Here is a 16,726-nt window from a genome sequence, read left to right as displayed (position 1 = left end):
TCTGCTGGGCCACTGTTGAGAAATTGCAGTATGGTATATTATTGAGAAAAATTACATGAAATGCGTAACGGAAAATACCAAAGTGCACAGCACTACACATGTACATACTTATTCGATTTAGATGACAAGAGATGGAATATGTGATGGGGGTACTAAATTTTACTTTGTAGTATCAATTATCCGAAATTTGATTTAAGCTGTAGATTCTTCAGTGTAATTTGACAGAGACTGAAGAGTTAGAATGATTTAACTGAGTTTTTGGTTCATCCAATTTCAATATAACAAGGGTCTACTGTATCAATAAAAAACATTAGGAACTATGGCATATGGTTGAAACCCCAGTCAAATGAGCAGTGAAACTGCTTTTCTTAGGACTACAAAAAAATTTAAAAGGTGCTTTATAAATATGAAGTGAATGACTTAAGCTCATGGTCATGTGCAAGTTGATCCTTGGGACTGAAATAAAAATAACATCGGCAGTAAGAGCACTACAATTGGAATATGGAAATGCCGTGTGGCTAGGGCCTCCTGTCGGGTAGACCGTTCGTCTGATGCAAGTCTTTCGAGTTGACGCCACTTCGGCGACTTGCGTGTCGATGGGGATGAAAGGATGATGATAACGACAACGCAACACCCAGTCCCTGAGCGGAGAAAATCTCCAACCCAGCCTGGAATTGAACCTGGGCCGTTAAGCACGACATTCTGTCGCACCGACCACTCAGGTACCAGGGGCGGACACTAAAATTGGAATCCTGTAATGATATACTGCCTACAATAAAACACGCTGGTGAATAATTTCATATAGCAGCACATTATTTGTTATATTACCCTTTTATTTTGCTCATGACTGAATGCCTGAATAACAAGAAATGTCTTTCTGACAACACAAAATTCATATCTATCGATCTTCCATGACCTGTATGAGAATGGACATGGCATACAACTACGACACACAAGCTACAATGCTATGACATAACACTTTCTCTCTCCTCACTGCAGAGTATGTAAACAGTAGAAACCCTGATTGAGAAAGAACAAGAGCTTCACCAATGGTTATAATATTATATTTAGTGAGTCTTGTGCTTGAAATGAATACAAAAGCACAAATGATGATGTAGAATCTTTTAAGAACAACTGGTATAAAGACAAATATTTGGTAACTATAAACAGCAATTCCAAATAAATATATACATTTAAAATACAGTATTGAAAATATTATACAGCATGAGATCAGGTAAGATAATGACAATTTTTATGAAACAATAAATATGAGCATAATGTTTTCACAATAATGAAAACATTCTTATGGCACGAGAATAACTTTCATTATAATTTTGATATTTGCTTTGGCACAACTTCATTCCACCAATATGGCCTTCCCATTGCTCCATTACTGTGGAAAAACGTTGTCTGGAGATTATCATACACCTGTAACACACAATATCAAACTATTTCAGACACTGCTGCTTTTGACACAGAGGATACACTAACAACACAAAGTTTTTCTGTTTTATAACATTCATAATGAATATATAAATAATTCCATGCTTTGCCACCAGACTTTCCAAGAACAATAATACTCATAATGGATTTATAAAACACAGTTCCATACCTTCCCATCTGACTTTCCAAGAACAGAGTTAAGGATATAATCTGGTGGGGCCAGAGCATCAACAATGGCCACAGCATCATCCTTAAGTTGGTGGCACAGGTGGAGGATAGCTTCTTTCACAAGAGTTGCCACTTTTGGTCCTTGTGCATAACCACCTTTCAAAAGAAGAAGTCACACTTATTTACAATGTGCTCTCTACAATTGAAATGCTTTACTGAAAACTAAAGCAAAAACATATGTAACAGCAAGAAGAAATACAAGTTTAAAATGGGTTACAATCCATTCTCCTGCAGCCAACAACAAAAGTAATAATGAATTAAGTTTAATGACTAAAGCATTTTGCTCCAAATTTAAAAAAAATGACACTAGTCAAACAACTTTATTTAATAACTGCCTCCAAGCAAATACCAATATAAACTCTCTGGTAGGTAAACAACTGAGACGAAAACGTGAGAAAAAGAATAGTTTGAACACTTCTTCAGAACTTAGTACAGTGTGATGTTTAGTTGTGAAATCACCTTGGGACATGGATGGCCACAGTGTGCAAAATTGCATACATGCAGAGTGAGGCTCAGACAGTCGTGTCACCACTTGGCACATCTTGGCTTCACTAAGTCAATCTCGGCTATGTTTGGTCCTTCTTGGAACAGCACGGCATTTCATTTAAATATGATATGACACACATTATCCCAGCATTTATTGGTCAGCACAACTTTTTTCAGTTATGCTGAATCATGGTGAATGTGCTGTTTATCTCTCACTATTTGCTTGTGCTATAAAGACCTAGGGGCTGTTGTGATGGGACATTCACTCGATAAGAGGAAGTCTATGTTACTTTCCATCACAAGCCTTTAAAAACTAATGGTTCTTTAAAAACTAATGCCTATTATGGAGCCACATAAATGGTAGGCATCGCAAGTATTCTATGAATGGTTTTACCACACCATACAAAAAGAATTAAAGATTCAGTTGACGATGAAACAGCAAAAAGTTCAACAATCAACAGATGATGATTTGTATTGGATTGATTAATTTGTACATCAAGAAGCATTTTGGGTGAAATTAGCAGACATGGAGCACTTGATGAAACTGATGGTATGAAGTAAATTCCCTGAAATCACGTCAGTTCCAACAGTTTCTGATGGAACTGAATGACGTGTATGGAGACATATATTATTGTGAAGCGCACCAATTAAATTCAGGGGCAAGCCTTGAATGATTTTTCGGTGTAAGATTGCTATGGTTGAATATCTGGGGGAAGCGGGAACCGAAATTAGAAGACATGGACTGGATTATAGACCTCGTGCTTTCAGTAGAATTGACTGCACACTTGAATGCTCCTCAGTAAGACACTTAAGGGGGAAGAAGCAACTTATTTCTGACTAGATGCAAAAAGTTGAAGAATTTAAAATCACATTGTTGAACGTCACACTAAGAACATTGTCCACTTCCCTAAGATGTCTGGTATTAAAGAAAATGGGTATTTTGAAGAATTCATTTCAGCACTGAAAGAATTACAGGAACAGTTTTCTAAAAGTTTTCAAGACACTGTCAGTCTTCCATCTGTTCTTAAGTTGTTGTCTAACCATTTGTTATTTTGTTTGGAAGTGGTCCTTTGGATTTGCAAATGAATTGATCAATTTGCAACATATTTCGTTTTTAAGCAACAAATTATTTTACATTAAAACTGTCCAGGAGTTCTATGAAATTATCCTTGGGAGACTTCAAAATTAATACCAATGTTTTGATCAACATATGTGCGATAGGTTCTTTCTTTGTTTTCTGATTATGTACCTGAGTAAGTCACAATTACATGGCTTTCCAAGAGACAAAAATCTATGGAACTGCGTGCGTCCATCAGTTTCTGACAATCTGTGCCAGATATAAATTTTATGTATTCAGTGAACCACAAGATAATTACATAATAGTGATAATTTGTCTTTTTTGTGATCTATGTTGTTGAGACATGTAGCTGTTGGAATGTTGGTGGAGTGATATAAATAAAATCTGATTCTAACTACATGCAAAAGAAACATTTATTGTATCCACAATGGCGAGCTATAGAGATTATTAGTGTACTAGAACGCAAGAGGGAGCTAACCAACAGACTGTTGAAAAAATGAGTTACTGACTTGTTTAAATACTGTTGTTATATATTTATCATCCCACAAGATATTAACAATTATTATCCACTTATACTCTCCCACTGTACGAAAGAAAGATTTTGTAATCACAGTTTTACAACGTGAGAGGGAGCTAAATCAACTAGTACCATTACATCAGCTAGTGGTAGCCAACAGTGTGTGCTTGCAGTCACAATTTAGTGTTGACAACATGGCCGACAATGAAAATTATTCTGTTCTTAGCGATTATGAAAAATCTAGAAAAGTGCAAGAAATTTAGATAACTGGAAGAAAAGAAAGCCAAAAATATGAAGAAACTTGGGACTACGCAACATGAGTGAAACAATCAACAAAATTGTTCAAGTGAGGAAAGTGACTGTGCTGTGAAGTCTATGAGAGCTAACCTCAGCCACAAATATGGTGAATGATAAGGACACTCTCTTTACTGAATATTATAAGTTAAGGAAAACATCATTTTCATGCCTGCTAAAAGCAACAATGATAAATCATTTTTTATGTTCCCTTTTCATCTCTACAAAGATTGAGAATTACATAGTATCATGTAACACCACTGAGCAATATGAAGTGTTGCACATTTATATCACTGTTGGCAGAAATAGTTGTGCACAGTGTGTATGCAACAGTATGAGATGCAATATACCGAAAAATGCAGCCAAATGATATCGCATTTGATGTCAGCAGTACAGTATATAATAAGACATCAGCGATTCACGTGGTAGATGGTAGAACTCAATCGTCTCTGCGCTGTTAATGTGTGTGTATCTGCCTCCCCTGTGCATAGGAAGCAGAAAACATAAGTGATAGTGTGTTGTGTATATAAACCATGATTGTGACAATGGCACGTGGAAAACAATTATCATGAGACAAAAAAAGCAAAAATTGGTGCATACATGGAAATGGGACACTCTAATTGTCAAATTGCCAAGGAGCTGAACTGTTCGAGCACAGTGGTTGATACTTTTGTTAGGATGCGTGCACAATGTGGACAGACTGTAAAATAAGGGCTAAGTTGAAAATTATTTGAGGCATTGAAACAGTTCTTTTTGTGTAAAGCAAGGGCCACAAACCGTTATCCCTCTCAACTTGTTGCTGTTTCACAGCTGTCAGTAGCTGCCAGATGAGTACAGCAAATTTTGTCAAATGACAAACATCTTGCATTCAAAAAAACAAATGCAGAAACCTGCTCTAACACACAAACATAAACAGGCTAGATTAGTGTTTGCTGAAAAACACGTTACGGAATTCTGAATGGACTAAAGCAATCTTCAGTGATTGTGAAGAAGTTTAATTTAGATGGGCCAAATAGAGTTCATTATCATTGGCATGATCTGAGAACAGAGCAGCAGATAAGAATGAACAGAAATTTTGGTGGTGGAAGTGTTATGATTTGGGCAGCCTTGTGTGCTAAAGGTAAATCGTGCATCGCTCGGCTGAACACTACAATCAACTCTTACATGTACAGTGAGATGCTAGAGACAGAACTGATTAGAATATGTGAGGACCTAGGGAACAAAAGTACAATGTTTTGATAAAATAATGCATCTGTGTATGTTTCTGATACAACCAAAAATAGTTTGAAGATAAAGATATTGATATCTTCCCCTGGCCTGCACATAGCCCGGATCTGAATCCCATGGAAAACCTTTGGGGAATACTTGCAAGGCAGGTTTATCACAATTGAAGGCAATATGAGGCCACATGTGAGCTGAAAAGTGTGATACAAGAAGAGTAGGTGACAGTTTCACTGCAAGACCTACAAACCCTAACCAAAGCAGTGCTGAAGAGAATTTTTGAGGTAATTAGGGAGAATGGAGGTTGGAAAAAGTGCTAACAATGCAATAACACAACAGGACAGTGAGTGTCTTTATACCAATTTCTACTCAGGGAATGCAAACATCTTATTTTGTTACTTGCCTTCTGAAAGAGAAACTATGTAATTACCTCATTATTGTTTATGTCTTATATTTATCTATTACTGCAATAATATATTTGATAGTATGCTACAGACATTGTACCATTATTGTCATAGGAACCATACATTTATATCTAAAAACACAGATGATATGACTTGCCGAACGAAAGTGCTGGCAGGTCGATAGACACACAAACAAACAAACAAACACAAACATACACATGAAATTCAAGCTTTCGCAACAAACTGTTGCCTCATCAGGAAAGAGGGAAGGAGAGGGAAAGACGAAAGGATGTGGGTTTTAAGGGAGAGGGTAAGGAGTCATTCCAATCCCGGGAGCGGAAAGACTTACCTTGGGGGGAAAAAAGGAGTATACTCTCACACACACATATCCATCCGCACATACACAGAAACAAGCAGAAATTTGTAAAGGCAAAGAGTTTGGGCAGAGACGTCAGTCGAGGCGGAAGCACAGAGGCAAAGATGTAGTTGAAAGACAGGTGAGGTATGAGCGGCGGCAAATTGAAATTAGCGGAGATTGAGGCCTGGCAGGTAACGAGAAGAGAGGATATACTGAAGGGCAAGTTCCCATCTCCGGAGTTCTGACAGGTTGGTGTTAGTGGGAAGTATCCAGATAACCCGGACGGTGTAACACTGTGCCAAGATGTGCTGGCCGTGCACCAAGGCATGGTTAGCCACAGGGTGATCCTCATTACCAACAAACACTGTCTGCCTGTGTCCATTCATGCGAATGGACAGTTTGTTGCTGGTCATTCCCACATAGAAAGCTTCACAGTGTAGGCAGGTCAGTTGGTAAATCACGTGGGTGCTTTCACACGTGGCTCTGCCTTTGATCGTGTACACCTTCCGGGTTACAGGACTGGAGTAGGTGGTGGTGGGAGGGTGCATGGGACAGGTTTTACACCGGAGGCGGTTACAAGGGTAGGAGCCAGAGGGTAGGGAAGGTGGTTTGGGGATTTCATAGGGATGAACTAAGAGGTTACGAAGGTTAGGTGGACGGCGGAAAGACACTCTTGGTGGAGTGGGGAGGATTTCATGAAGGATGGATCTCATTTCAGGGCAGGATTTGAGGAAGTCGTATCCCTGCTGGAGAGCCACATTCAGAGTCTGATTCAGTCCCGGAAAGTATCCTGTCACAAGTGGGGCACTTTTGGGGTTCTTCTGTGGGAGGTTCTGGGTTTGAGGAGATGAGGAAGTGGCTCTGGTTATTTGCTTCTGTACCAGGTCGGGAGGGTAGTTGCGGGATGCGAAAGCTGTTTTCAGGTTGTTGGTGTAATGGTTCAGGGATTCCGGACTGGAGCAGATTCGTTTGCCACGAAGACCTAGGCTGTAGGGAAGGGACCGTTGTTGTGGAATGGGTGGCAGCTGTCATAATGGAGGTACTGTTGCTTGTTGGTGGGTTTGATGTGGACGGATGTGTGAAGCTGGCCATTGGACAGGTGGAGGTCAACGTCAAGGAAAGTGGCATGGGATTTGGAATAGGACCAGGTGAATCTGATGGAACCAAAGGAGTTGAGGTTGGAGAGGAAATTCTGGAGTTCTTCTTCACTGTGAGTCCAGATCATGAAGACGTCATCAATAAATCTGTACCAAACTTTGGGTTGGCAGGCCTGGGTAACCAAGAAGGCTTCCTCTAAGCGACCCATGAATAGGTTGGCGTACAAGGGGGCCATCCTGGTGCCCATGGCTGTTCCCTTTAATTGTTGGTATGTCTGGCCTTCGAAAGTGAAGAAGTTGTGGGTCAGGATGAAGCTGGCTAAGGTAATGAGGAAAGAGGTTTTTGGTAGGGTGGCAGGTGATCGGCGTGAAAGGAAGTGCTCCATCCCAGCGAGGCCCTGGACGTGCGGAATATTAGTGTATAAGGAAGTGGCATCAATGGTTACAAGGATGGTTTCAGGGGGTAACAGACTGGGTAGGGATTCCAGGCGTTCAAGAAAGTGGTTGGTGTCTTTGATGAAGGATGGGAGACTGCATGTAATGGGTTGAAGGTGTTGATCTACGTAAGCAGAGATACGTTCTGTGGGGGCTTGGTAGCCAGCTACAATGGGACGGCCGGGATGATTGGGTTTGTGAATTTTAGGAAGAAGGTAGGGGTGCGGAGTGTTGGTGGGGTCAGGAGGTTGATGGAGTCAGGTGAAGGGTTTTGTAGGGGGCCTAAGGATCTGAAGATTCCTTGAAGCTCCGCCTGGACATCAGGAATGGGATTACCTTGGCAAACTTTGTATGTAGTGTTGTCTGAAAGCTGACGCAGTCCCTCAGCCACATACTCCCGACGATCGAGTACCACGGTTGTGGAACTCTTGTCCGCCGGAAGAATGACGATGGATCGGTCAGCCTTCATATCACGGATAGCCTGGGCTTCAGCAGTGGTGATGTTGGGAGTAGGATTAAGGTTTTTTAAGAAGGATTGAGAGGTAAGGCTGGAAGTCAGAAATTCCTGGAAAGTTTTTCCAGGCAGGGTTCAATTTGGATAGTGTCTTGGGGAGTTGGACCATTAGGAGTAGGATTAGGATCATTTTTCTTTGTGGCAAAGTGATATTTCCAGCAGAGAGTACGGGTGTAGGACAGTAAATCTTTGACAAGGGCTGTTTGGTTGAATCTGGGAGTGGGGCTGAAGGTGAGGCCTTTGGCTAGGACAGAGGTTTCGGATTGGGAGAGAGGTTTGGAGGAAAGGTTAACTACTGAATTAGGGTGTTGTGGTTCCAGATTGTGTTGATTGGAATTTTGAGGTTTTGGGGGGAGTGGAGCTGGAAGTGCGAGATTGAGTAGATGGGAGAGACTGGGTCTGTGTGCAATGAGAGGAGGTTGAGGTTTGCTGGAAAGGTTGTGAAGGGTGAGTGAATTGCCTTTCCGTAGGTGGGAAACCAGGAGATTGGATAGTTTTTTGAGGTGGAGGGTGGCATGCTGTTCTAATTTACGGTTGGCCTGTAGGAGGATGCTCTGAACAGCCGGTGTGGATGTGGAAGAGGAAAGATTAAGGACTTTTATTAAGGATAGGAGTTGACGGGTGTGTTCATTGGCTGAGTTGATGTGTAGGTGAAGGATTAGGTGGGTGAGGACAATGGATTGTTCAGTTTGGAACTGGTATAGGGACTGATGGAAGGAAGGGTTGCAGCCAGAGATGGGAACTTTAAGTGTGAGGCCTTTTGGGGTAATGCCAAATGTCAGACAAGCCTGAGAAAATAAAATATCAGAGTGTAATCTGGCTAGGGCGAAGTCATGTTTGCAGAGGGAATGTAAATAAAACTTAATGGGGTCGTTGTGGGGATGTTGTGAGGGTGACATGGCATTAGAAGGTATAAAGTGTAACATGAGGCTGAATGAAAATGAAAATAAAAATATATGGCGAGAGATAAGGTGAACTAGAAAGCAACTGGAGATCTGGTGTGAAAAAAGGCAAAAAGGTGTTGGTTATAGCTGGGCTATGTTGATCCTGTGGTGAACTTGTGTTGGTAGACAACGATGTGCACAAAGGTCATGTGGTTATGTTGCCGCCAAAACACGTTAGAGGGTGGAGCAATTCGGGAAAATTTCGAAAAAACTGCGTGTAAAAATATTCAAAGGAGTGGTTTTGTGGTGGCAGATTGTGAAAATGAGGCTAACAATTGTCTGACGAAGAAATAATGACGTTAAAACCTGTGGGAAGCAGCTAAAAAAGATCAGTGATGTGGGAAAAACGGAAATGGAAAAAAAGCGAAAGTGATTGGAACTAGCCGAAATGGCTGTTTAATAGCTGAAAGGAACTGTTTGTGAACTGGAAACGGTGGATTTTGTAGCAGCAGTATTGTTGAAAGCGGAAGAAAAAAAATTTTTTGGTTATGGTTTGGAAGTGGGTTACGTATTATTGAGTATATATAGGTGGGATAAAATTGTATGGTAAATTCGGTAACGAGGAGAAGGTGAATACAAAGTGAAACTACTTGCAAAAACAGAAAGAGAAAATAAGATGACAGGAAAGATTTTGAAATGCAACAGTGACAATAACAAACGTAATTGTTGGGTTCAAATTAATGATATGAATATAATAGAGGGAAACATTCCACGTGGGAAAAATATATCTAAAAACACAGATGATGTGACTTACCGAACGAAAGTGCTGGTAGGTCGATAGTCACACAAACATACACATGAAATTCAAGCTTTCGCAACAAACTGTTGCTTCATCAGGAAAGAGGGAAGGAGAGGGAAAGACGAAAGGATGTGGGTTTTAATGGAGAGGGTAAGGAGTCATTCCAATCCTGGGAGCCGAAAGACTTACCTTAGGGGGGAAAAAAGGGGTATACACTCGCGCACACACACACACACACACACACACACACACACACACACACACACACACACACATATCCATCTGCACATACACAGACACAAGCAGACATTTGTAAAGGCAAAGAGTTTGGGCAGAGATGTCAGTCGAGGCGGAAGTACAGAGGCAAAGATGTTGTTGAAAGACAGGTGAGGTATGAGCGGCGGCAAATTGAAATTAGCGGAGATTGAGGCCTGGCGGGTAACGAGAAGAGAGGATATACTGAAGAGCAAGTTCCCATCTCCGGAGTTCTGACAGGTTGGTGTTAGTGGGAAGTATCCAGATAACCCGGACGGTGTAACACTGTGCCAAGATGTGCTGGCTGTGCACCAAGGCATGTTTAGCCACAGGGTGATCCTCATTACCAACAAACACTGTCTGCCTGTGTCCATTCATGCGAATGGACAGTTTGTTGCTGGTTTTTTCGAAATTTTCCTGAATTGCTCCACCCTTTAATGTGTTTTGGCGGCAACACAATCACATAACCTTTGTGCACATCGTTGTCTACCAACCCAAGTTCACCACAGGATCAACATAGCCCAGCTATAACCAACACCTTTTCGCCTTTTTTCACACCAGATCTCCAGTTGCTTTCTAGTTCACCTTATCTCTCGCCATATATTTTTATTTTCATTTTCATTCAGCCTCATGTTACACTTTATACCTTCTAATGCCATGTCACCCTCACAACATCCCCACAACGACCCCATTAAGTTTTATTTACTTTCCCTCCGCAAACATGCCTTCGCCCTAGCCACATTACACTCCGATATTTTATTTTCTCAGGCTTGTCTGACATTTGGCATTATCCCAAAAGGCCTCACACTTAAAGTTCCCATCTCTGGCTGTAATCCTTCTTTCCATCAGTCCCTATACCAGTTCCAAACTGAACAATCCATTGCCCTCACCCACCTAATCCTTCACCTACACATCAACTCAGCCAATGAACAAACCCGTCAACTCCTATCCTTATTAAAAGTCCTCAATCTTTCCTCTCCCACATCCACACCGGCTGTTCAGAGCATCCTCCTACAGGCCAATCGCAAATTAGAACAGCATGCCACCCTCCACCTCAAAAAACTATCCAATCTCCTGGTTTCCCACCTACGGAAAGGCAACTCACTCACCCTTCACAACCTTTCCAGCAAACCTCAACCTCCTCTCATTGCACACAGACCCAGTCTCTCCCATCTACTCAATCTCGCACTTCCAGCTCCACTCCCCCCAAAACCTCAAAATTCCAATCAACACAATCTGGAACCACAACACCCTAATTCAGTAGTTAACCTTTCCTCCAAACCTCTCTCCCAATCCGAAACCTCTGTCCTAGCCAAAGGCCTCACCTTCAGCCCCACTCCCAGATTCAACCAAACAGCCCTTGTCAAAGATTTACTGTCCTACACCCTTACTCTCTGCTGGAAATATCACTTTGCCACAAAGAAAAATGATCCTAATCCTACTCCTAATGGTCCAACTCCCCAAGACACTATCCAAATTGAACCCTGCCTGGAACAGTTCCGTCACAGCGGGACCCACCTCCTCTTCCTCAAAATCACCCTCTCCAAACTTTCCAGGAATTTCTGACTTCCGGCCTTGCCTCTCAATCCTTCTTAAAAAACCTTAATCCTACTCCCAACATCACCACTGCTGAAGCCCAGGCTATCCATGATCTGAAGGCTGACCGATCCATCATCATTCTTCCGGCGGACAAGGGTTCCACAACCGTGGTACTTGATCGTCGGGAGTATGTGGCTGAGGGACTGCGTCAGCTTTCAGACAACACTACATACAAAGTTTGCCAAGGTAATCCCATTCCTGATGTCCAGGCGGAGCTTCAAGGAATCCTCAGAACCTTAGGCCCCCTACAAAACCTTTCACCTGACTCCATCAACCTCCTGACCCCACCAACACTCCGCACCCCTACCTTCTTCCTAAAATTCACAAACCCAATCATCCCGGCCGTCCCATTGTAGCTGGCTACCAAGCCCCCACAGAACGTATCTCTGCCTACGTAGATCAACACCTTCAACCCATTACATGCAGTCTCCCATCCTTCATCAAAGACACCAACCACTTTCTTGAACGCCTGGAATCCCTACCCAGTCTGTTACCCCCTGAAACCATCCTTGTAACCATTGATGCCACTTCCTTATACACTAATATTCCACACGTCCAGGGCCTTGCTGGGATGGAGCACTTCCTTTCACGCCGATCACCTGCCACCCTACCAAAAACCTCTTTCCTCATTACCCTAGCCAGCTTCATCCTGACCCACAACTTCTTCACTTTCGAAGGCCAGACATACCAACAATTAAAGGGAACAGCCATGGGCACCAGGATGGCCCCCTTGTACGCCAACCTATTCATGGGTCACTTAGAGGAAGCCTTCTTGGTTACCCAGGCCTGCCAACCCAAAGTTTGGTACAGATTTATTGATGACGTCTTCATGATCTGGACTCACAGTGAAGAAGAACTCCAGAATTTCCTCTCCAACCTCAACTCCTTTGGTTCCATCAGATTCACCTGGTCCTATTCCAAATCCCATGCCACTTTCCTTGACGTTGACCTCCACCTGTCCAATGGCCAGCTTCACACATCCGTCCACATCAAACCCACCAACAAGCAACAGTACCTCCATTATGACAGCTGCCACCCATTCCACAACAACGGTCCCTTCCCTACAGCCTAGGTCTTCGTGGCAAACGAATCTGCTCCAGTCCGGAATCCCTGAACCATTACACCAACAACCTGAAAACAGCTTTCGCATCCCGCAACTACCCTCCCGATCTGGTACAGAAGCAAATAACCAGAGCCACTTCCTCATCTCCTCAAACCCAGAACCTCCCACAGAAGAACCCCAAAAGTGCCCCACTTGTGACAGGATACTTTCCGGGACTGAATCAGACTCTGAATGTGGCTCTCCAGCAGGGATAAGACTTCCTCAAATCCTGCCCTGAAATGAGATCCATCCTTCATGAAATCCTCCCCACTCCACCAAGAGTGTCTTTCCGCCGTCCACCTAACCTTCGTAAACTCTTAGTTCATCCCTAAGAAATCCCCAAACCACCTTCCCTACCCTCTGGCTCCTACCCTTGTAACCGCCTCCGGTGTAAAACCTGTCCCATGCACCCTCCCACCACCACCTACTCCAGTCCTGTAACCCGGAAGGTGTACACGATCAAAGGCAGAGCCACGTGTGAAAGCACCCACGTGATTTACCAACTGACCTGCCTACACTGTGAAGCTTTCTATGTGGGAATGACCAGCAACAAACTGTCCATTCGCATGAATGGACATAGGCAGACAGTGTTTATTGGTAATGAGGATCACCCTGTGGCTAAACATGCCTTGGTGCACGGCCAGCACATCTTGGCAGAGTGTTACACCGTCCGGGTTATCTGGATACTTCCCACTAACACCAACCTGTCAGAACTCCGGAGATGGGAACTTGCCTTTCAGTATATCCTCTCTTCTCGTTATCCGCCAGGCCTCAATCTCCGCTAATTTCAATTTGCCGCCGCCCATACCACACCTGTCTTTCAACAACATCTTTGCCTCTGTACTTCCACCTCGACTGACATCTCTGCCCAAACTCTTTGCCTTTACAAATGTCTGCTTGTTTCTGTGTATGTGCGGATGGATATGTGTGTGTGAGAGTATACCCCTTTTTTCCCCCTAAGGTAAGTCTTTCTGCTCCCGGGATTGGAATGACTCCTTACCCTCTCCCTTAAAACCCACATCCTTTCGTCTTTCCCTCTCCTTCCCTCTTTCCTGATGAGGCAACAGTTTGTTGCGAAAGCTTGAATTTCATGTGTATGTTTGTGTGTCTATCGACCTGCCAGCACTTTCGTTCGGCAAGTCACATCATCTGTGTTTTTAGATATATTTTTCCCACATGGAATGTTTCACTCTATTATATTCGAACCATACATTTATACTGATATCGAATACTGTAGATACATAGAAGGTATGATAAGTAGCAAACAGGCATATAGGAAAGAATTATTGATTTCTTCTTCTTCTTCTCCTCTCTCTCTCTCTCTCTCTCTCTCTCTCTTTCTCTCGTGTTTTGAGTGTATGGGAAGAAGGGGAGGCGGCTGTGCACACAGGCTTGCCCATGCAAGAGCACCCTATGAATAAACATGTTCTTTACAAGAACAACTAAATATTTATGATAAAAATTTAGAATACCATCTACAATATTCAAGATAAAATTACTGAGCCACTGATATTACCTTCATACAGAATAACTAAATGTTTTTCCAGGCACCAGAGACCATACAACAGGTACATTCTAATTAGAGCAGGTTTCAGCTGTTCTTCTACATTCAGATCATTACACTTTTGCCAGAAGTAAACCAACACATTATTCTGAAAATAAAACAATTAATTAATTAATTAATGGCATTTCAATTAAGTGTACTTGTGGAATTCAAATGTACTCCTATTTTGAATTTAATTACCAAAATTATTCATCTACAAAATAAGAAATCATGTTTTATTGATAAACTTTAGTATCGTAAATGAAAGAAGTTAAGAGAAAAATTACTTCTGACTATTGTGTATTTCTCTTAAATCAGGGTGTCATGAGACTTTTCATCCCTATACTGTTTCATTTTTCATGTTTAACTGAACAATGAATATTAAAAATACTGAAGGTTGAAGATTGGTGGTCTGCTTACTATGTGCTGAAATAGTTGGGAAAAAAATTTGAAAAGTTAGTTTGTGAGCACAGAGGGACACAGGAAAAAGCAAGGGAACAGACAGACATTAAAAGCATAAACATTTTTTTCAACATTGCAGATCCAATGATGAGGAAGTTACTGCAGCTGAAGTGCCCGATAATCTAGGATTTGTAAACACACTTACTTTTCTTCGATAAACAGACTTCACTCTGTTTTTAACATTTCTCTACTCACGTTTCTCTTGGTTTTAATTTTAAACTTTAAATTAAAAACATTAATGTCTATTTCCCTTTTGAGTGTGCCGCTGCAAATAACTGTTCTCCTCCAAAGTAGGGCAACATTCTATTCGGAGTCAAGAACCATTCAAATTATCTAGCTTTCTGCCTCTGGTCTGACAATATTTCAAATATTTATTTGTTAGAGCTTATAGTTAAGTAAGCATTCTCCTGCTGTCTCATACGTGACTATTTCTTACTTCAGGCCATCATCAACGAGTTTTAAATTGAGTTACCCTTTCCTCACAAATTTTGGGGGCATTAAATTCAAAACAAGAAACATTTCAAACAAACATTCCACTCCTTCAAGCGATCAGTCTATACCTCGAGATTGCTCTTCATTTGGTGTGCCCCAACCTAGTCTTTACCAGTCATTTGATATTTAATTTTCATCTTTTCTTTGCATTTTCTGTTACCTTCTATTCTCTCCTCTTTTTTTTTTAATTCCTTCAGTTTTCCTGTACACTTAGTCAACCCCCACGGACTTCTAACTTTATTTCTGTACGTGGCCACTGTCAGCAAGTAACTTCTTCTTCTTCTTCTTCTTCTTCTTCTTCTTCTTCTACAACTTGCTTATTAAATGCTTTGCTATTTCTTGAAAGTAATTTGAATATGTGATACATGCTTTTATTTGGCACTTTCTTATTTTTAATTTGTTTTAAGTTGTCTTGCTTTGATGAGAAGTGGAGCAATATGGGGTTACAGGTGTTTCATTGTCACTGTGTGGAATAATGTTTGATTTTTCCTTCAGTTTTATTGACACTTACTGGCTCTTTGAAACAATAAGGATTGTTCCACATTCTGGTTACTCATACTGACTGTAAGTGTAGTTAACTAATGAAGGGCAAAAGTATAAATCCAAAGGTTCAGAGTTTTATGCTGTTGACCTTAAGACTTTTTGAATTTAACATGACCTTCATTTCTGCCAAAGCACTGGAAAATTGCAACTGACACTGTGGATCAGATTTCATATTACACTGTACGCCTCCTACAATAGGCTGGGACAACCAGATCTCAGATTGAACTGTATCACATTTATACAGACAACAGGAACATGTTCAAAAAATTATGTCTGTCAGAACCAATTTCTACATCAATTACGCCTTTATTTTCTTTCTTTCATTATAGTTCGAACAATGTGCCCAATATACAAACTGACAGATCCTGAAAACACTGTGTAAATTAATTGTATAATAATAATAATAATAATAATAATTAAATAAATAAATAAATCAACAACCACCTAGGTCACCATAGTTAAGAGAGGTGTTTTTTGTAAATGAATGGGAATAATACATAATCAGACAATGGCAACTCCAGGTTGGAATATCAAGAATATACAAAAAGACAGACTGCTACTCACCATAAAGGCGACACAATGAGGTGCAGACAGGAACAACAAAAAGACTCTTACACATTAGCTTTCAGCCAAAGCATTCTTCAGAGAAGAGCAAACGCACCCATTCATGCACGCAAGCAAGCACACACCTCATGCTCACATGACCACCACCTGCAGGAGCTCGGACCAGCATTCCTGTCCGAGCAGCCACGGATGTCAGTCCTGTGTGCTTGCTTGTGTGAATGAATGAATGTGTGTGCATTTCCTTTTCTGAAGAATGCTTTGGTCAAAAGCTAGTATGTACGAATTTTTTCAATCTGCCTGTCTGCAACTCAGCGTGTCATCTTTACAGCGAGTAGCAAGGATTAATAGATAGTTATTTTGTGGACAATTGCTTCTTCCAATTGCATAACAACATGGTTTCAGGCACAA

At 41.5% G+C, this 16,726-nt stretch overlaps 1 protein-coding gene across 1 annotated transcript in view; it reads right to left on the bottom strand.

Moving 5' to 3' along the window:
• Nucleotides 1-1,105: 1,105 nt before the first annotated feature.
• Nucleotides 1,106-16,726, bottom strand: part of LOC126194798 (peroxisomal acyl-coenzyme A oxidase 3) — a 204,785-nt gene continuing 189,164 nt past the window's right edge. Inside the window, exons 13-15 of the mRNA XM_049933112.1 lie at nt 14,231-14,366; nt 1,613-1,767; nt 1,106-1,428 (exon numbers count right to left, since the gene is read on the bottom strand). Of these exons, the coding sequence (XP_049789069.1) occupies nt 1,327-1,428; nt 1,613-1,767; nt 14,231-14,366 (393 nt within the window). The 3' untranslated portion in view covers nt 1,106-1,326. The remainder of the gene's footprint in view (nt 1,429-1,612; nt 1,768-14,230; nt 14,367-16,726) is intronic.

Source organism: Schistocerca nitens, chromosome 1 (assembly GCF_023898315.1).
Source record: "Schistocerca nitens isolate TAMUIC-IGC-003100 chromosome 1, iqSchNite1.1, whole genome shotgun sequence".
Lineage (NCBI taxonomy): Eukaryota > Metazoa > Arthropoda > Insecta > Orthoptera > Acrididae > Schistocerca > Schistocerca nitens.
Note: the sequence above shows the minus strand (reverse complement) of the source record. Positions and strands in the feature narration are given on the sequence as shown.